Source organism: Microcebus murinus, chromosome 7, assembly GCF_040939455.1.
Source record: "Microcebus murinus isolate Inina chromosome 7, M.murinus_Inina_mat1.0, whole genome shotgun sequence".
Lineage (NCBI taxonomy): Eukaryota > Metazoa > Chordata > Mammalia > Primates > Cheirogaleidae > Microcebus > Microcebus murinus.
The window spans coordinates 88,940,279-88,958,448 of record NC_134110.1 but is presented as its reverse complement, the minus strand read 5'-3'; the positions used below and the strand labels follow the sequence as shown (position 1 = coordinate 88,958,448).

At 36.1% G+C, this 18,170-nt stretch overlaps 1 protein-coding gene across 2 annotated transcripts in view; it reads left to right on the top strand.

Annotated features, from left to right (window-relative positions):
* Positions 1–18,170, top strand: part of PREX2 (phosphatidylinositol-3,4,5-trisphosphate dependent Rac exchange factor 2) — a 273,273-nt gene that overhangs the window by 63,818 nt on the left and 191,285 nt on the right. Inside the window, exons 2-6 of one of the 2 annotated variants that reach the window (XM_012739905.3) lie at positions 2,839–2,910; positions 4,215–4,337; positions 6,594–6,698; positions 13,194–13,295; positions 16,619–16,780. In XM_012739905.3, the coding sequence (XP_012595359.3) occupies positions 2,839–2,910; positions 4,215–4,337; positions 6,594–6,698; positions 13,194–13,295; positions 16,619–16,780 (564 nt within the window). The remainder of the gene's footprint in view (positions 1–2,838; positions 2,911–4,214; positions 4,338–6,593; positions 6,699–13,193; positions 13,296–16,618; positions 16,781–18,170) is intronic. The other variant, XM_076005243.1, reaches the window with a different exon arrangement.

Below are 18,170 nucleotides of genomic sequence, written 5' to 3'. Positions count from 1 at the left end.
AGATTTACAGCTTACACACAGTACAAAGTTTGAAAACAACTGGCATTAAAAGCTATTTTCCAGCACTTACTTTCAAATGTATTTATGTCAAGATGAAGATTATCTAATTCTGATGAAATTTTGAATCAGTGAGAATGACTGAATACAGAGATAAAACAGTGTATAAAGTCCCTTGCATATTTTTGTTACTAGGGCACTAATATCTCCTTGATTGATATAAGAAAGATTAAATGCCCTCATTACCAAAGTCTGAAAGGACTCTGTAGATACTATTAATAGTTGTTAAAGGATGATTCCAAAAACACCTATTTATTTTTATCTTCAGGAAGGTAGACTTAAATCTTTTGTAAAAAATGTCAGTTTTTGTGATTTTGCGCTCTGGGCAAACCATCTAAAATCTGCTTTCTCCGTTGTATAAAATGAGGCCTTTGGGAAAAATAAATGCTTGGTCAAAAATGCTAACAAATCCCAGGTTTCCTTTCATAAACATTTAAATGAAAGGTTGCATTTGTCACGGAGGTTAAGAAGATAAAAAGTTAGATAAAAATGTGGTTTACTTTATTAGTTTGTATGTTCCCTTGTAACTCATATTTTGATTCGTTTTTGCTACCTCTTAACTTTAATTTATCAGTTTCAGAATGTGACTGAGTTCAGTTTATGAAGAAAAGTTTTATAAATGTAGAGGTGAAGTTTAAGCTTTGCTTGCATGAGAGATTACCTGTTTACTGTGTGGTCAATATGAAATGTAAACTAGGCAAGTAGAGCACCATGTTATTTTAAGACTAATTGGAAGGAGCTAAATAACATTTTTGGTGTGAGTATGTGGAAAATATTCAAGAGAAAGAAAACTGAAATAAAAATTGAAACAGAATAAAACTAATGAAAATGGGCATTTAAAGTTAGAAAATTCTAAATCTCTTTTTCTTTTACCATTTCTACCTAACTTTTGATAATAGTTCAGAAAATCTTACCATATGTCTTTCCTATTGATTTTATTTAATTTAGCCAATGTTAATGAGTTGGGGCTATTATTTCTGATCTGGCTTTGCAGTTATAGAATCTGAAACATGAACTGGTTGAATCAAGAATAAAAATGGTTTCAACACTCATGCTAGAAGTGAGATCTTGTGGCTCATTTGTTTTATTTCTTTGAAATAGTTTTGTTTCTCTTTTTACAAAAGTTATAACATGCTGACAGCCAAATATTCTGAAAATAAGAAAGTGTACAAAGGTCACCTTCCTAGCACCTAGAGGTGACTACTGATTGTGTTTTGGCATATGCTACTTATTTTTCCTAAATATGAACACACACTGGCATTATACATGTATGTATTTATTTTTGTGTATGTGTGAATTGCATATACATATTATTATGTATGCTACTCGATAATTTTTTTTCACCAGACAATATTTTATAGACATCTATTGTATATACATATATGTGTATATATAATTTTAATTGCATTCCATTTATGATTGTACTTTTGCCACAGTACTCTATAATTTGAACATATCATACATAATATGTTCAATGTCTCCCTAATTGATGGGCATTTAGGTTGTTTCCAATTTTTCCACTTTTGTAATCAATACAGTGAAACCCCTTATTCGAATATTTCCTTAGGATACAGTTTTAGAAGTTAAAGGAAATGCTATTTAAAAATTTGAGATGTACTGTCAAGTTGCCCTCAGATTGTGCCATTTTTTACTTTTACGATCTTGGGTTTTGTTATTCTCTTACATCTTTGTAAATATAACATGTCAAAAATATGATTCTTACCTTAATTTTCATTTGTTTGATGCTGTCTCCAGCAATTCTCTGGAGCTTCTGTGTGCTCAGGGGACTTGGTGGGCTGTCCTATCCCAACTTGGCAGTGGTGGGCGAAGTCCTCAAGTCAGACAAGGGAAGGAATGTTCTTACCTGGCCACCAGGTAGCTCAGGGATGATGTCTTGAGAACATAAACCAAATTTGCTGGATGGAAATTTCCCTTCTCTTTTTCCTTCTAAACCTTTCTTTTAAGGCTCAATAGAAATAGATCATTCTACTCTTTTTTTTTTAATTCCAGAAACAACAGCTTCTTAGGTCATAGGTCTGAGGGATGGTCATGCTGGAAAATCAGACTTGTTGGGGGAGGGGGGAAAGGGCATTTATTGAAACCTTAAAATCTGTACCCCCATAATATGCAGAAATAAAAAAAAAATAAAGGCTTAATGACCATCAAGAAGAGTCTAAATTTTTGAAATACTAATACTAATCAGCTCATTTGCCTAACATAGGGCTATGGAGAGCCCTGACCCAAACCCAGAAATTTAAATCTTGGCTTCCTAAAAGCTGGGTGGAGGAGAGTAGAGGGAAAAGAAAATTCTTTTATTCTTTCTTGTAGGGTCCTCCCTGGAAATAGTTATTGGCAAGGATATCTATCTGTCTGTCTGTCAGTTCTAAGAGAGTCACTTCAGAATTTTGGACCTTTTGTCTTTATTAGAAATACCATTTATCATTGGATTTTGGTCTATTTGTGTTTTGTAAGACTTAAAAGTTTAGGAAATATCCGACTCTAAATGCGTACGTTAGAACTTTGCAATCCTAGTGGACAAACTTAATTTATATGTATCTGATTGTTTGGGGCTGTGTCCCAGCGTTATAAATGAAGTATATAATTCCCAGAGGGGAGCAGCAATGCACAAGGGTTTCACGTGTTACAACAAAACTATTACGGTCAACTATTAGGTTTTTCAACTTTGGTTTCTTATAGAAGAATTCATTTAATTCTGTTTAACAGCCAGTCCTTTTATTCACCTGATGTTACCTTCATAATGTTTTTTCTTATTTCATGCAGGCGTTCTTACACCGAATGAACCAGTGTGCAGCATCAAAAGTTGACAAAAATGTGACAGAGGAAACAGTGAAGGTGAGGATGTATAATTGGCCCTTTGCCCAGATATAAGCTCTCCTTAGGTTAACTTTTCTATGTGGTGTGGTACTCCAGGACCCTCAGCTTCTCTTCAGTTATGCTATCAATGCCCATGCCAGTCGCTTGTGTCAGTAATAATTTGAAAAAGGGGCCCTAGGATTTGGGAAAAGAGATAGAAGTTAAGAGGAAGTCACAGAGAAACTTTTTACTAAAGTCTGAGAAAATTTGAACAGGGCAAGAAAAAATAAACCCTAGACTAGGAACCCAGGTGGCTCAGGAAGGCAGGATGTGTGCAAATGTGACATCCAGTCTCCGTGATCACTAAAGAACAAAAAGATTTGGTTGGTCCACTCCGGAAGTCCACATAATATCTTCAATTCAGAAACAAGTATATAAACATTTCTTTTAAACTGTAGGGTGAGAAAATTGTGAAGAGTTTTTGAAAGAAAAATATAGTAAGTGAAAATTAATTATACTACAGTGATATTCATTTAAGTTGTATACATCACTGATATGTATGCTAATCTACTGTTTTATTTTACTGAAAATAAAAAATTTGTAAGGATTTTTCTAATGTTCTTCCGACTGTATTTCCCCATAAGTTAAATGCCTTTCAAATTTTCCTACCATGGGAATATTTCAGTTAGGGAGCTTTGGGTTGCAAGCAAAAGAAAGCTGTTACTCAAATTGACTTTGAAGATCCTTTCGCTCACATATCAGGGACTCCAGACAGAAGAGAAAATTCAGTACCCGTGACCCAGGGAGGTCAGCAGGGTTGCTAGAACCTTTTTAGCTATTCACTGCCACAGAGGTTAGTTATCAGCTTTGCCCACGAACTAGCAACCTCTTGTGGCTTTGCCCACCAACAGCCACCTCCTGTGGCTGCAAAATGACTCTGTAACTCTCTCACCTGTTGTTTCTACACGTGGCACCTTCTAGAGGGAGAAAAGGACAGTCTATTCCAGGGTACCCTTCTTAAGAGCAAAGACATCCCGCCCTGAAAAGCCTGCTGGCAAATCTGCTAGTTTCCTTCCAGCCCGTTCTCAGGAAGAGAGTGGGACTGCCATGCTTGGATAGGGCCATCCAGGCCCTGCCCAGAGAGACAGGCTTGGTCTCCTGGTTCCCACAGTTGTGTTGGAGTGGAGGAGAAGTCCAGAGAAAATTGGGGCCCTGCCAGCAAGGTGGGTGGAAGGCACAGATGTGGGGTTTTCAGCTGGAGAGAGAGTACTGTACTCTTACAGCCTTTTTTTTTTTAAACTTGCTTCACTATTGTGCTTACTTACACATTTATTTATTTACAGATACTGTTCTCAAATATTGAAGATATCCTTGCAGTACATAAAGAATTCTTAAAATTTGTGGAAGAGTGCTTACATCCTGAACCTCATGCCCAGCAAGAAGTGGGAACCTGCTTTCTTCACTTTGTAGGATACATTTTTGTTTGTTTTAATAGCTCTTTCCCCCTCGTTTTGGAGGTTTAGCTTTTGGCATAGTAGTATGTGTGAATTTAGCATTAGAAGTAAAATCAAGAGACCAAAAGTTTGGGGTCTTCTAAGGCCAGAGAAATCTTCCACTTAGAGCCAGAAAAGGGGAGAGGGCCTCACATCATCCGTTTTACTCAGTGAGGAATAAACAGCCTTTTCTTTTCCCCGACAAGTTAGTTCTTCGCATCTTCTATAGCTTTGAATTCTAATGAATATTCAGGCTGTGCATAGTGAATGGATTTTTATGTTTCTCTCAAACATAGTGCATTTTTCTTTTGAGGCAGAAAGTCCTCACTCTTACAATGGCACGATGAGCCTTTTATTAGTCAGAATGTTCCCTTGTTGATCGACTTGCAGCAAACCTGGAGGTGAGCGAACCCAGTAGGCCTGCGACTGACTGTTCCGCAAGGACATGGGTCCCAGAAGGTTGTCCTGGACGGTGCAGAAGGACCCACGAGCCAGCACTGAGCTGTTTCAAATTTCATATCCTGTGCTGTGATGGCCATTTTCATCTCTTTGTACATGAAACCTGAAATTATTTAAGCAATGAATTTGCAAAGTACAAAGCCACCTGTATTGTGAAGACTGTTTTCAGAACTAAAGGGCATTCATACTAAAAAAGAAAAGAGTGCTGCTATTTATACCATTCCATGGATGCTAATTTTGAGGATACCCATTTGAATCCATGTATTTATCAAAATGCTACGCAATTCATGTTTTATTTAAAAATGGGTAATAGGATTTTAAATTTTCCATTTAGTCTTTATAAAGCTTTCAATTTCTAGATCTATCTTTCTATATGCAGTGAGCAGGCTCTGTATGCGTTCATTTTATAATCAGAAAATATTTCATAAAAATAATTATATTAAAGAGAGAGGCTTTCTCTGGGGCACAGCTGGAAGCCACCCTGTTTATATCCACTTGCTCAAGACTGCTCCCCACTCTCACAAAAGAATTGAAAAAATCAGGCTCTTCCGCCAGCTGGAGTAGTTGCTTTCTCGGTCCAGGCCTGTGCATGGGAATCTCGCACCCTGACATCCATTTCCTTAGTAACACGTTATGAATCTGTCATCCATGAATTTAGCTAAACTATTTCTGAAGTTTATTTTTTTTTCCGGCTCCTGCCATCTCTTGAGATAAGTGACTCAATACATTCTCTGCTGGCTATATAAAATAGCACTTAAGTGTTTCTAAATGCATGCCTTTTAAATTTCAAAGGATATACTGCTGTTTTAATATTGGATCAATACATTTTTTTGTGTCTTCCTCTTTAATTAGTACTGCTTTGATAGATTAGCCACTTCGAGAAAATATTACATATGTAAGGGAGCTTGGAGATAATGATGGTAAAATCCCTATTTTTTTTTTTAAAGGAATCCCCTCTATCCATCTGTGAAGCCTGTTTATTTTGTTTCTATGATCACTTTTAGTGACACCTCACATGTTAGGAAATCTCTGTGTTGATCCTGAATCTGGAATCTGGACACTGCCCTTGTAGTTGTCCACTGAATGTCCTAGTATTATGTTTCAGAGCTACATAGAATTGTCAGTCCTTTACAGTGTGATGCTATTTGAAAGTAGCTACTATTTCCTGGCTTTTCTATACTAACAAATCTCTCTCTCTGAAATGACCTCTCAGATGTAGTGTCTTTAGGGTCTGTCGTTATCTTAGTTACTTGTTGCTAGATATTGTCCAGTTTGGCAGTGTCCCTCTTAAACACGACTGTCCAGATTGGTGTATATGAACTGCAAGGTACTATGTTTTTCTAGTCCTATATGATCTGGCTCTTGCTTTTCTTTCTGCCTAAAATGACTTTCTTCCCTCTTTCTGCCTGTGAATCCTAGATTCATCTCACTGGACCTTGCTTAGTTGTCACTTCCTTTTTTCAGTTTGTAACTGAATCCTCATGGCAAAGCTCAGTACTCTCTTCTGTGCTTTGCTGCCCTTTGGTTCATTTATCTATTATTGCACTTATCATAATGGTGTAAAATTGATAGATGTCTATCTCCTTTTCTAGGCTATTCTTCATGGATCAGGGAAAATGAATCAATAAGATTTATGTGTATATATATCCACACAGTATAGCTCTTGAAACATAATGAACACTTAGTGAAACTTGTTTATGCATATCACATAGGTTAAAACTTCAAAGTGGTGAATAAAAGATTCTCATTTATTGTTACTTTAATTCACAGAAAGACAAGTTTCGTATCTATGATGAATATTGTAGTAACCATGAGAAGGCACAAAAATTGCTTCTTGAACTTAACAAAATAAGAACAGTCCGGACTTTCCTTTTGGTAAGTGTGTATTGATGTGTTACTGTGTGTTGATATTTGTTGATAGGTGCAGTAAGAACCAAGGAACAGCATGAACCTGGTGTAAAAGACTGTGGGAAAACTCTTTTAGCATCTCTAGGAAGCTAGAATTCTTTGATAAATACGAGAAGTGAGAGCTGGGATAAGCTTGTATATGGGGAAATACTGCTAATGTCCTCTCCTGGTTGATTAGGGATTGTGAGACCCCACAGGTTCCTAGCGAGAGAATAACTCACGCCAGAGTTCTTCATGCTTTATAGTCTTGACTCCCTAGGGTTTCGTTTACTTCTGCTGAGAGAGCAGGTAAGTAGGGCAGTGGCAGGAAGGAACTAAATCGTAGATACGGTAGAAAGTAAATGTGAAGATTGACCTTTCTCTTACAAACATTCATTGCTTATTCAGGTTTCACACAAACGGCAATAATGTATATTTAATTTCTTTAGGTTAGCACAAATAAATGCATACTTTGGCAGTTACTTGGACAATTTAATGGCCAGTGAAGACCAGATTGTAAGCATACATTTCAGTGATATTTAGCAAATTGTGGCATTGTACAGCCATCCCCCAAATCCTGTTTTAATTTCTATTCCCTCAAAAAGACCTTCATGTCCCTTTACAGCCCATCTCTCCTTCCATCATTAGCTCCAAGCAACCACTGATTTGCTTTCATCTCAATAGATTTGCCTTTTCTGGAGATCTTACATAAGTGGAATGATATAATGTAATCTTTTGTGCCTGGCATCTTTTTACTTACTAAAGTGTTTTTGAGGTTTGTCCTCGTTATAGCATGCATCCACTTTCCTTTCATTTTTATCACTGAATAGTATTCCATTGCATGGCTATACCATATTTTATTTACCCATTTGCCAGGTAATAAACAAGGGGTCGTGGTCCAGTTTGGGCTAGTATAAATAATGCTGTTATGAACATTCATGTACAAGTCTTTGTGTGGATGTTTATTTTTACTCTTTTGGGTAGATACTGAGAGTGGAATTGCCGGGTTGCATGGTAAGTTTATGTTTAACTAATTAAGAACCTACAATATGATTTGCAAGTGTGGCTGTGCCATATCCAAAAGCAATTGGAGGATTCCAGTTTCTCTACATCTTTGTCAAGACTTGGTATTATCAGTCTTTCTCATGATAGCCATGCTAGTGGGTGTATAGTGGTATCTCCTAGTGGTCATTACATTTCACTAATGACTAATGATATTAAGCATGCTTTCGTGTGCTTATTAACCACTCATATATCTTTTTTGGTGAAATGCTTATTCAAATCTTTTAAATTGGGATGTTTATCTCATATTGAGCTATAAATATTTATTATTTTGGACTCAAGTCCTATTTAGATATATAATTGGTAAATACGAATTTCCTCTAAGTGTGGTTTGTCTTTTCATTTTTAAAATATTATCTTTATTATGATTGGAATTGTCTTAATGTTATTTTTGGACTATTTATTGTTAGTATATAGAAAGTTACTTGACATTTGTGTATTGATCTTATATGCTTTGATCTAAATTCATATTTAAGTAGTTCTTTTGTAGGTTATTTAGGATATTTTGCATACATCATCTGAGAAAAAGACAGTTTTACTTCTTTTCCAATGTGGATGCCTTGTTTTTTCTTTCTTTTCCCCTTGCCTTATTGCACTGGCTAGAATCTTCAGTATAGGGTGAATAGAAGTGATAAGAGCAGGTGCTTCTGCCTTGATTCTGATCGTAGGTGGAAAACTTTCAGTTCTTCTTAAGTATGACATTAGCTAAAGATTTTTAAGTACATGTCATTTCTTAGGTTGAGGAAGTTCCATTCTATTCTTAGTTCACTGAGAGATTTTATGTCCTTTTATTCTTTTCTAATATAGGTGTTTAAAACTATGAATTATTAGTCATATGAATTAATAAAGCTATTAATCATTATTCAAAGTATTAAATTATCCAGTTATTGAGGGTGGGATATTGAAATCTCTGAGTATAATTGCCTGTTTCACCCTTCAATTATGTCAGTTTTTGTTTCATGTATTTTGGGGCTCTGTTGTTAGATATATATGCATTCATAATTATCATATTCATATTTCTAATTATCATCAGAAATGGATCTCTTTGTCCCTAGTAGTACTTCTTCTGTTAAAGTCTATTTTTCTCAGCCATGGTAGCTCTCGTATTATTTGTATATTATATCTTTTTCCATTATTTTACTTATAAACTATTTATGATCCTTGAAATGTATCTGGTAAAAGGCATATTGTTCGATCTTGCTTTTTAAAATCTGGTCTGACAATCTCTGCCTTTTTATTGGAGTGTTTAGTTTGTTTACCTTTAATGTAATTATTGATACACTTGTGCTTATGTGTACCATTTTTTATTTTTTTCTTTGTCTTTTTTTGCTCTTCTGCTCTTCTTTTATTGCCTATTTTTGTATTAAAAAGTTTTTAATGTATCATTTTAATTTCTCTGTTGATTTTTTTAAACTAGGTTTTTAAGATATTTATTTTTTTGGTGATTGCTCTAGGAACTACAATATGTATCTCATCAATTCCATTTTACGATAATACTGACTTAAATCCAGTGAAATATAGGGGAAATTTTGCTACAATATTTCCTGGGTAGAAATGAGAAATGTTTCATTTCATCCCTCCTCTATTGTGCTATTTTTGCCATATATATTACATTATATATGTTATGAACTACATAACAGAGTGTTACAATTATTGCTTTCTATATTTTTCTACAGATTTTTATATTACCTACATATCTACCATTTCTGTTGCTCTTATTTTTTCCTCTGATGTCAGGCTTTTCAGCCTGAAGAACTTCCCTTAGTACTTCTTTCTTGTAAGTCATTTCTACTGGCAGTGACTTTTTTACATCTTTGTTTCTCTGGCAATGCCATCATTTTGCCTTCCTTTTTGAAGGATAGTTTTGTTGGATATAGAACTCTTGATCGATAGATTTTTTTTCCTGATGCTTTTAATATGTCATTCCACTACCTTATGGCTTCATTGTGTCTGATGAGAAGGCATCTGCTATAATTGTATTGTTGTTACATTTTACATGACATGACAGGTCATTGTGCTCTTTCTTGCTGCTTTCAAGATTTTCTCTTTGTCTTTCAATAGTTCAACCATGATGTGGATATAATTGTACTTTCCTTACTTGTAGTTGAGCTTTCTGAATCTATAGATTAATTATTTACTTCAAATTTGGGAAGTTTTTAGCCATTTCTTAAAAAAAATATTAGTCTGACCCTTTTGTTTTCTTCTTTAGTGACTCCCATTACTCATGTGTTGATAAGCTTAATGTTTCCCCTTGATTCCTGGTGCTCTCTTCATTTTTCTATACTCTTTTCTTCTCTGTTCTTCAGATTGGATGATTTTTATTTATTTATCATCAACTCAACTGATTAGTTTTTCTTCCATCTCATATCTACTGTTTAGCCTAGCTAGCGAATTATCTATTTTATCTCTTGTTCATTTGACTTAATTTCATAGTTTCTAATTTTCTGTTGAGGTTTTCTATTCGTTTACTCACTATTAGCATATTGTTCTTTAAGTTTATAAACAGGTTTAAACGTTTTTGAACGCATTTAAAATAGCTATTTTGAAGTCTTTGTTTGCTAAATCCAGCATCTGCGTGAACTCAGAGTTAGTTTATATTGACTTTGTATGAATCACATTTTCCTATTTCTTTGCATATCTTGTATTTTTCATTGAAAACTAGACATTTCAAATAATATGTTGTAGCAGCTCTGATATTTTTCTCCCTAAGGTTGGTTATTATTGATTTTCTGTTTGTTTGTTTGTTTTGTTATTTTTTTAATAAATTGCCTGGACTTAATCTGTGAACCTGTCTCACCCATATGTGCAGTTGATGATATTTCTGCTCAGTTTTTAATTTTTATAATTTAGCCTAGTTTTTTAGGGGATCAGTCCTGTGATTGCTTAGCTTAGTGGTCAGTTAGTGATTTGTCAGAGATAGACAAACATTGTTATCTCTTTTGTCCACGGATCTGTGTATGAGTGTGGGTGGGGGCACATCCAAAAGGGAGGCGGTTTTCAAGTCAGATCTGGATTTTTATTCTCATGGAGCCCTGTCAGGTCTTCCCTGCACACATGCACAGCCTCCCAAGCCAGTCAGGGATAAATACAGAGTTTCTCTCAGCCCTCTATAGCTGTCCAGGTTATTCCTATTACAGTGTCGGCTAATTTATTGATACCAGTTTGACACTTCCCTCAGGCAGGACAGCTTTCTCAGGTTAGAAGTGTAGGCATTCCCTATTTTTCCTATGGAGTGTGCTAATTTTATTGACAACACCACCACTGTGGGATTTTTGCCCTCTGTGGCCCTCCGTAGTCCTTTCTGGCAGCAGGTTTTCAGGGCCTATGACATGGCCCTGGAAGAAGCCCAGGCGAGAATTCCAGACTCCCATTGTTCTTACCTGAAGTTCAGCCGTTTTTTGTGAATAAACACTTCTCAATTTGTTGTTTGACATTAGTTGATTTCCAGAGCCCTGAAATTGTTGTTTTTGACATTTTTTTCCCCAGTATTATGGTTGTTTTGGGGGGGGGGAAGCATTTACTGATCTCTTCTTCTGCCATGGCTAGAAGAGGCCCCTATCCTGATGAAATTTGAAGGCTCTTGATAAAGTGTAAGAACTCTGCCGACTTATCTAAGGCATTCTGTTCCCCACAGTGTTGACTTGGGGGTCACTTTAATCTAGTTTGCCTAGTGAATTCTGTGAAGCCACCCTGAAAAAGTCAAGAATGCTGGTTTTAGACAATCTTACACCACAGTCTGGTAGATGGAATGTAGCTTTTATAGTTCTTGCCCTGGCTCTAACTGGCCACAAATTATCTGGATGGCTTTAGGACATTCATTCTATCTCTGGTGTCATTTTCCTTGTTCATAAGGTGAGAATAATAATGATCACCCTTTGAAAAACATATAGGAGTTTACAGATTTTGGGTGATGATCATATTCTTATTTTGGGATACCTCAGTGAGTTTTTATGATCAGTGCAATCTCTGGGAGCTTATTTAGGAAACCTATTCTTTATGTATACATAAGGAGAGAGCTGGCTCTCATATGAGCCAGTCCAAAATGGTGACCAACCTCTGCTCTTTGGAAGAGAGTTCATACTCCACACAGTTCTAACGAACAAGGAAATGACAGTGGGCTAGACTGGACTGTCATGAGTTCTCTTAGGACACTTCATCCCAGAGCTGGGTAGGTGAGGGGTGACCACATTTACAAAGGTGCTAACACATACTGGATACTGACACATCACTGGAAATATAACGAGATGCAGATAGTTGTGTTCTGTAGGATTTTTCTGGGAAAAATACCATACATACTTTGAAAGAATATTTTGATACCTTGATTGCAGTAGGGAATGAAACCCCCAAAGAACATGCTTGTGTAAGAAAACGTATTTGCTGCTCTGCATTCTAAGGTGTCTGGGTGAAGTTACATTCATGGCTCTGGTTTTGCTGACTTGGGTAAACAAATTGAGGCTGACACAGAGGTGTTCAGGACAGTGGAGGATAGTTTTGCCACCACTAGTTTTCCTTTTGCATCCTTTCCTGCTCAGCATCCAGTGTCTCCTCTTGGTGAACATGGAATGGTATTTTTAAAATAATGGTATGAAAGGCACTGATTTAATTTCACATTTGAAGTGCCTTCTTCTCCCTTCATTAGATATTTATTAAGTACTTCTTCTATGCCAGTCACTCTGATAAGCACTGCAGAAATAAGGTTTTGGCAAGTTTCAAGTCTGTTTCTCGGATTGTTTGCTTATGAGGGTCAAGGCTTTAAGTCAGACTCAGTTTCTCTTGACCACCACTTTATGGTCAGTGGAAACTGCTTTAATTTCACCTCACTCTGATTGCTGATTTTGAGAATTCTCCACTCACCGTGCCTCTGTGGAGAAGACCTCCTTCTCTGACGTTGGGTGGCCACTGTCCTTGGTGAAGTGTGATAGCAAAAAGTGACTTAGAGATCACCGGCTTAAAACCTGCCAGTCTTACAATGAGGAAAACTAGAATTCTGAAATCAGTCTAAGTTGTAGCACTAGTCAGTGGCTGAGTCTGAGTTAGAACCCAATTGTCCTTATGCCTACTTTTCTATAATACTTTCTTTATAAGCAAAATCTATGTCTCTCTATCCATCCATCCATTCATTCATCCCTCTATGGCTTTCTCTGTCTTTTCCCTCAGACTTCATATGCAGGAGAATATAGGTGAATTAATTTTTAAGATACAGATGCAAAACACATTTTTGGCTCTGTAACTAATATAAAAGCCCAAGTGTTTCTCTTTGTCTCTCTGTAACTGTTCTTTGTGACTGAATGTACTCTTCTTAGAGAAGGAAGGTATGTGAAGACATAGGCCCTCACAAATTTTCAGCATTTTATGGTAGAAGAAAATTTCACAGCCTAAGATTTTAAAAAATGTGATTAATAATAATTATTTTCCCACCAGAACTGCATGCTGCTTGGAGGACGGAAGAACACAGACGTTCCCCTGGAAGGATATTTGGTAACACCAATACAAAGAATATGCAAGTACCCTCTCATTTTGAAGGTATTTTATGCGCTACCTCAACTGTAGCCTTTTCCTTATAACCTGCATATTTTGCTGATTATCTTTTAAAAGATTTTTCCTTTTAAAAAATATGACATGCTAAAGAAAGGGCAGGCCGTAATTATTGGGGAAAAAATGGCTATTTTGTCACAAATTTATTTATAGTGTAGGAAATACATTTTCAGCGGAAAAGCCACTAAAAAAGAGGCTTTTAGTGCTCTTTGTAGAAAACATACTTGTTTGAGTTTCATTTAGAGGAAGTGCATTAGTTTCAAGATAGATCCCATTAAGTTCATTATGACCAGTTTTATATAGCCCATCATAGGGCTCATTATCTTCAATAAGTCCACTGATGGTATATTTTTTGATTTCCTCAAACTTTGGTGACTTCGAGATGCTAAAGAAGTGAAGGTCAAAATTACATAATTTCAGAGCCTGGTTTTTAAATAATTATTACAAGGGAATGGTGTGGGTCACGTGGGACAATAAATGATGACATGTAGGATGAGATTGCTAAGAAAACACGGCCTCTGGAAAATAGAAACGCCATGCTGATGATTCTAGGTGTGCTGCCTCATTACAGTAATCAACCTTTTTATTATGAAAAATATATTGTAATATACTAACTACTGCCCATACTGCAAGGGTGTATAAATAGGTAAGGATAGCAGTTTTTGAAACTACATATTTAGGAAACATTAGGCATTTTGGGTGGTGGGGTAAGTACATGAGCTTTGAGTTCAATTCCCAAATATTCTGCTTACTAGCTGTGTGACTGAGGTGTGTCATCCAACCTCTTAATGCGTTGGTTTTTCATTTATGACACAGAGATGATGGTGGTGATGATGATGATGATGAAGATGAAATTAAAGCATATACCTACAGAAATGTGTGTGTATGTGTATGTATATGGATGTATGTGTGAATACACATATATGTGCATATATATGATTATATAATAATGATTAATTAAACTATTTTATATAAATCATTTAGCATAGAATATTATTCATAAATGTGAGTCATTACTGTTCTTGTCTATTTAATTATGATTTATTTTAATATATTCATTACTACTTGGCATCCAGATTTTTAAAAATACTTAGAGATGCTGTGGACTGGTATTTTTATAGATTTGCTTTTTAAGAAATAAATGTTATATGAGTCTGAACAAAAAAATACATTTTTTATTACAACTCTTGTCAATTGCATAAATTAGGTATCTGTGTAAAATTTGTTTGAAAAAGATTGTTCCTTGTTTAAAAAAACAAATCTAACGTTGCCTGGGTAAGCCATAAGAAACCATGGAGAGAGGCTAACACAGGGGTCTCCAGTTCTGTAGAGCTCTGGCACAGTCTTTGGAGGTTGGGGGTATTGGTGCAAATGTGCCTCCTATCTTTCTGAGAATCCCTATGCACCTCTAGCTTAGTGCCTCAATCTGCATGTGTGCTCAGAACTGCACTTATTCCTGATGCTGATTTTGGAATCTCAAGGGATTTGTTTGTTGTAAGAATAAACAGGGATGGGGATATTAAGAATACATCACGACAGAGTGGTTGTTCTAAATCACTCCTTTCTGATTAGGGTTGACCTCAGGTATTTGAATTGACCTCGCAGAAGATAGCATTGTGGACACATCCTTGCTTAGCAAGGATGAACTTGACCTGAACTTGACTCTGAACTTGACCTTACTTAGCAAGGAGGAGGTCAAGTTCAGAGCCCCTTCAAGCAGTGAAGAGATGACATCCTTTTCCCCTTTTGGAAGATAATTTTTGCAAAGAAACATGAAAAAACTATTTACTCATGTAGTACCTATATTGATGTTTATGTTTGTCTTTCTTTGTGTACTACCAGTTGAAAAATTGTACTGGGATTCTCTTTGATTTGGGGTGATTTTGTTTATTCAGAGAAAAATAGTAAGTGGATTAGGCTGTAGTGTTTAAAAAACAGATACATTGGTGTTATTTGTGGAACCTGAAATCATTGAGTTGGCCAGTCAACACGGGGTTCATAGCAAGTAACTGCCAGGTTATGACTGACTGTCTCTCTTGCTATTTACATTACGTAAATTCATGTCTCAACTCCACAGATACCCATGGGGCACAATTCTATTATATAAGGTCCCAAATTAAGGCCTGCAGACTGACTTGGCCACTTCAAAAAATTTACAGATGCGCCCACTCTTTAGATTTTTCCGGAGAAGCTTGCATTTCTCTTTTATGGATTCATGGTCCAGCTTAACTTTTTAAGCCTTGTCTTGTGAGTGATGTAATGTGTATTCCTCTGGCATTAACTCTGCAGAACAGAGCGCCGACATATCAAATGTGGGGTCAAAGTTTATGGCAGGATTTTTGACAACAACAGAACACGAAAGAGTATAACAACTGCATGTTTTCTCCATTATATGAGGAGAATTTCGAAAATCCTTTTCAAGAGTTGCCTCAGGATTTCTGTAATTGTGTTAGTGATATGATGATGATGGCAACTGTTGTAAAGAAACAAATGACTAATTAAAAAGCAATGTGGTCACAACTGTCTAGACAGTGGGTGAAGATGTTTAATTTGGTGCTTCTAAACAACAACTAAAAGACCTTTTAATATGTTTAAAAGATTAAAGGTTATTCTAGTTTTGATGAATGGAAAAAAAAAGCCCCCCAAACCCCTAAATGCCAAAAACAAAAAAGGAAGCTGTTAAGGAGTATATGGCAGTTCATTCATCACAAAATATGAACCTATGAACCTGAATAACTTGGGAAAACAGCATAAATTGCTCCTTTAACGATGGAGTATTGTAGAATTTATAAATTATTTTGCCAGAGTATAAAACATTATTTAAAAATTTTGCTTTTTTATGATGTATTTTTATAGTTTCCCCAGAAACGTTAGAAAATGAAGGATTTAAATTATTTTTGAAATTATGGGACATCTTCATTTGAAGGTTTATTATTCTGTGAAAGACTAGAAAAATGAAACTAACCTATAAAGATGTTTCTGTTAGAGAGAAAGTCAAACTTATAAAAAAAAAATTATGTGCTCCTGGTGAGATATTTGACGATTTGAAAGGAGGAAGCCAACTTAGTTTTTTTAAAACAAAATAAAGTTTGAGGGCAAAATTAAAGGGACAGCAAAATGTGCATTTGGGTAGCGCTGCTTATTCATTGATTTGACCTTTTGTTTTTGATCTTAATCTTAGTGGAGTTTGTGATGTCGCTTATTAAAGTGGCTGTCACGATCTTTGCAGTTTTCATTTCCTGGTCAGTCTGAACCTGCTGTACCAGTAAGCTGGAGATCAAAGGGTGATTTGTTTTTTTGTATATAAACAGGAGTTGCTGAAGCGGACTCCACGGAAACACGGTGACTACGCAGCAGTGATGGAAGCCCTCCAAGCCATGAAAGCTGTCTGTTCCAACATAAACGAGGCCAAGAGACAGATGGAGAAATTAGAAGTTTTAGAGGAATGGCAGTCTCACATTGAAGGCTGGGAGGTACATTCACTTTGCTCAACAACCGAGCTTCAAAGAGTTTTGTGTGGCATGTCATGTGCAGAATTCTTGGTGTTGGATGTAACCGTAAACGCTCATTTTTTAGATATTGCTAGAGGACTATAATCAAATCTGAAAAGTGCTAACTTTCATTAGTATTTTAAAATATTTATTTATTTATTTGTTTAGTCAGGGTCTCACTCTGTCACCCAGGCTGGAGTGCAGTGGTGCAGTCATAGCTCACTGTAAACTTGAACTTTTGGATTCCAGTAATCTTTGCACCTCAGCCTCCCAAGTAGCTGGCACTATAGGTACACTGGCTAATATTTTAATTTTTTTGTAAAGATGGGGTCTTCCTATGTTGCCCAGGCTGGGCTTGATCTCCTGGCCTTCAGTGATCTACCACAGCCTCCCAAAGTACTGGCATTACAGACATGAGCCAGAGCACCAGGCCTTACAATATCTTTATGGTGGCAGTTAATTGGCTTAACCTTGCCCTGGAAGGTTTGCGATGGAGCCAATAGTTTGTGTGGCCTATAAGCTTTGGTATTTCTGTATTTGCACATCATGATGATCCTTTTTCCTGCCTTACCTTTGGTCAAGAAGTACATAGACTGAATCCTTGAGAGAGCAAAGATGGGGAATAAGGTTTACTGTGTGAACTTCCAAACTCTAAATTAGGTGTTCGATGTTGAATTTGATTTTAAGTCCACGTAACCTCTCATTTCTGAAATGAAGGAGCTGACTCTGATCTAGTTTTTAAGGTCCATTCAAGATGAAAAATATTATGAATCAAGAGTCATTAGGAAAAATTTAAAAAATGTCAAAACAGCAAATGGAGAATATGGCTTAGAATCTATAAAATGTTTTCAGTGATGGTAACTTTGAATCCCAGTTATTTCTTGGGGTTAGAGTCCTATGTTACTTCCATACAAAGAAGAAGTTAAAATTCTGTCTTTAAATTAATTTCCTTAGTTTAAATGAGTATGAGCTTTGGAATAGGTTAAATTTTTTTCTTGTTTACAAAGTAAGCAGTTAAAAATTAAAAGTGTAAAGAAGATTGAAAATGCTCCCAGCCAAATACTGTACCACGTAACACCAAGTGGATTGCTTTTATCTTTAAGGCTTTAGAGTTGAATTTGTTTTTTATCTTCAATATGTTAGTTTTCCTTTGGATGTAAAATTATATCCACCCAGCTATGCAAAGAAACCTCAAACATTGACCTTAAGGAATTCTCCTGCTTGTCCACTCTGTGCTATGAATCTTTTAAAATGCTCGCTAGGATCTGCCTTTAGCTTCCTCTTTGTCTATATTCTTCCATTTCAAGTGTCCAGGGTGACCTCCCATTCAGTGTGAGTGCTACCTCTTTCAGTCAGTTCAAATGGTTGTGTG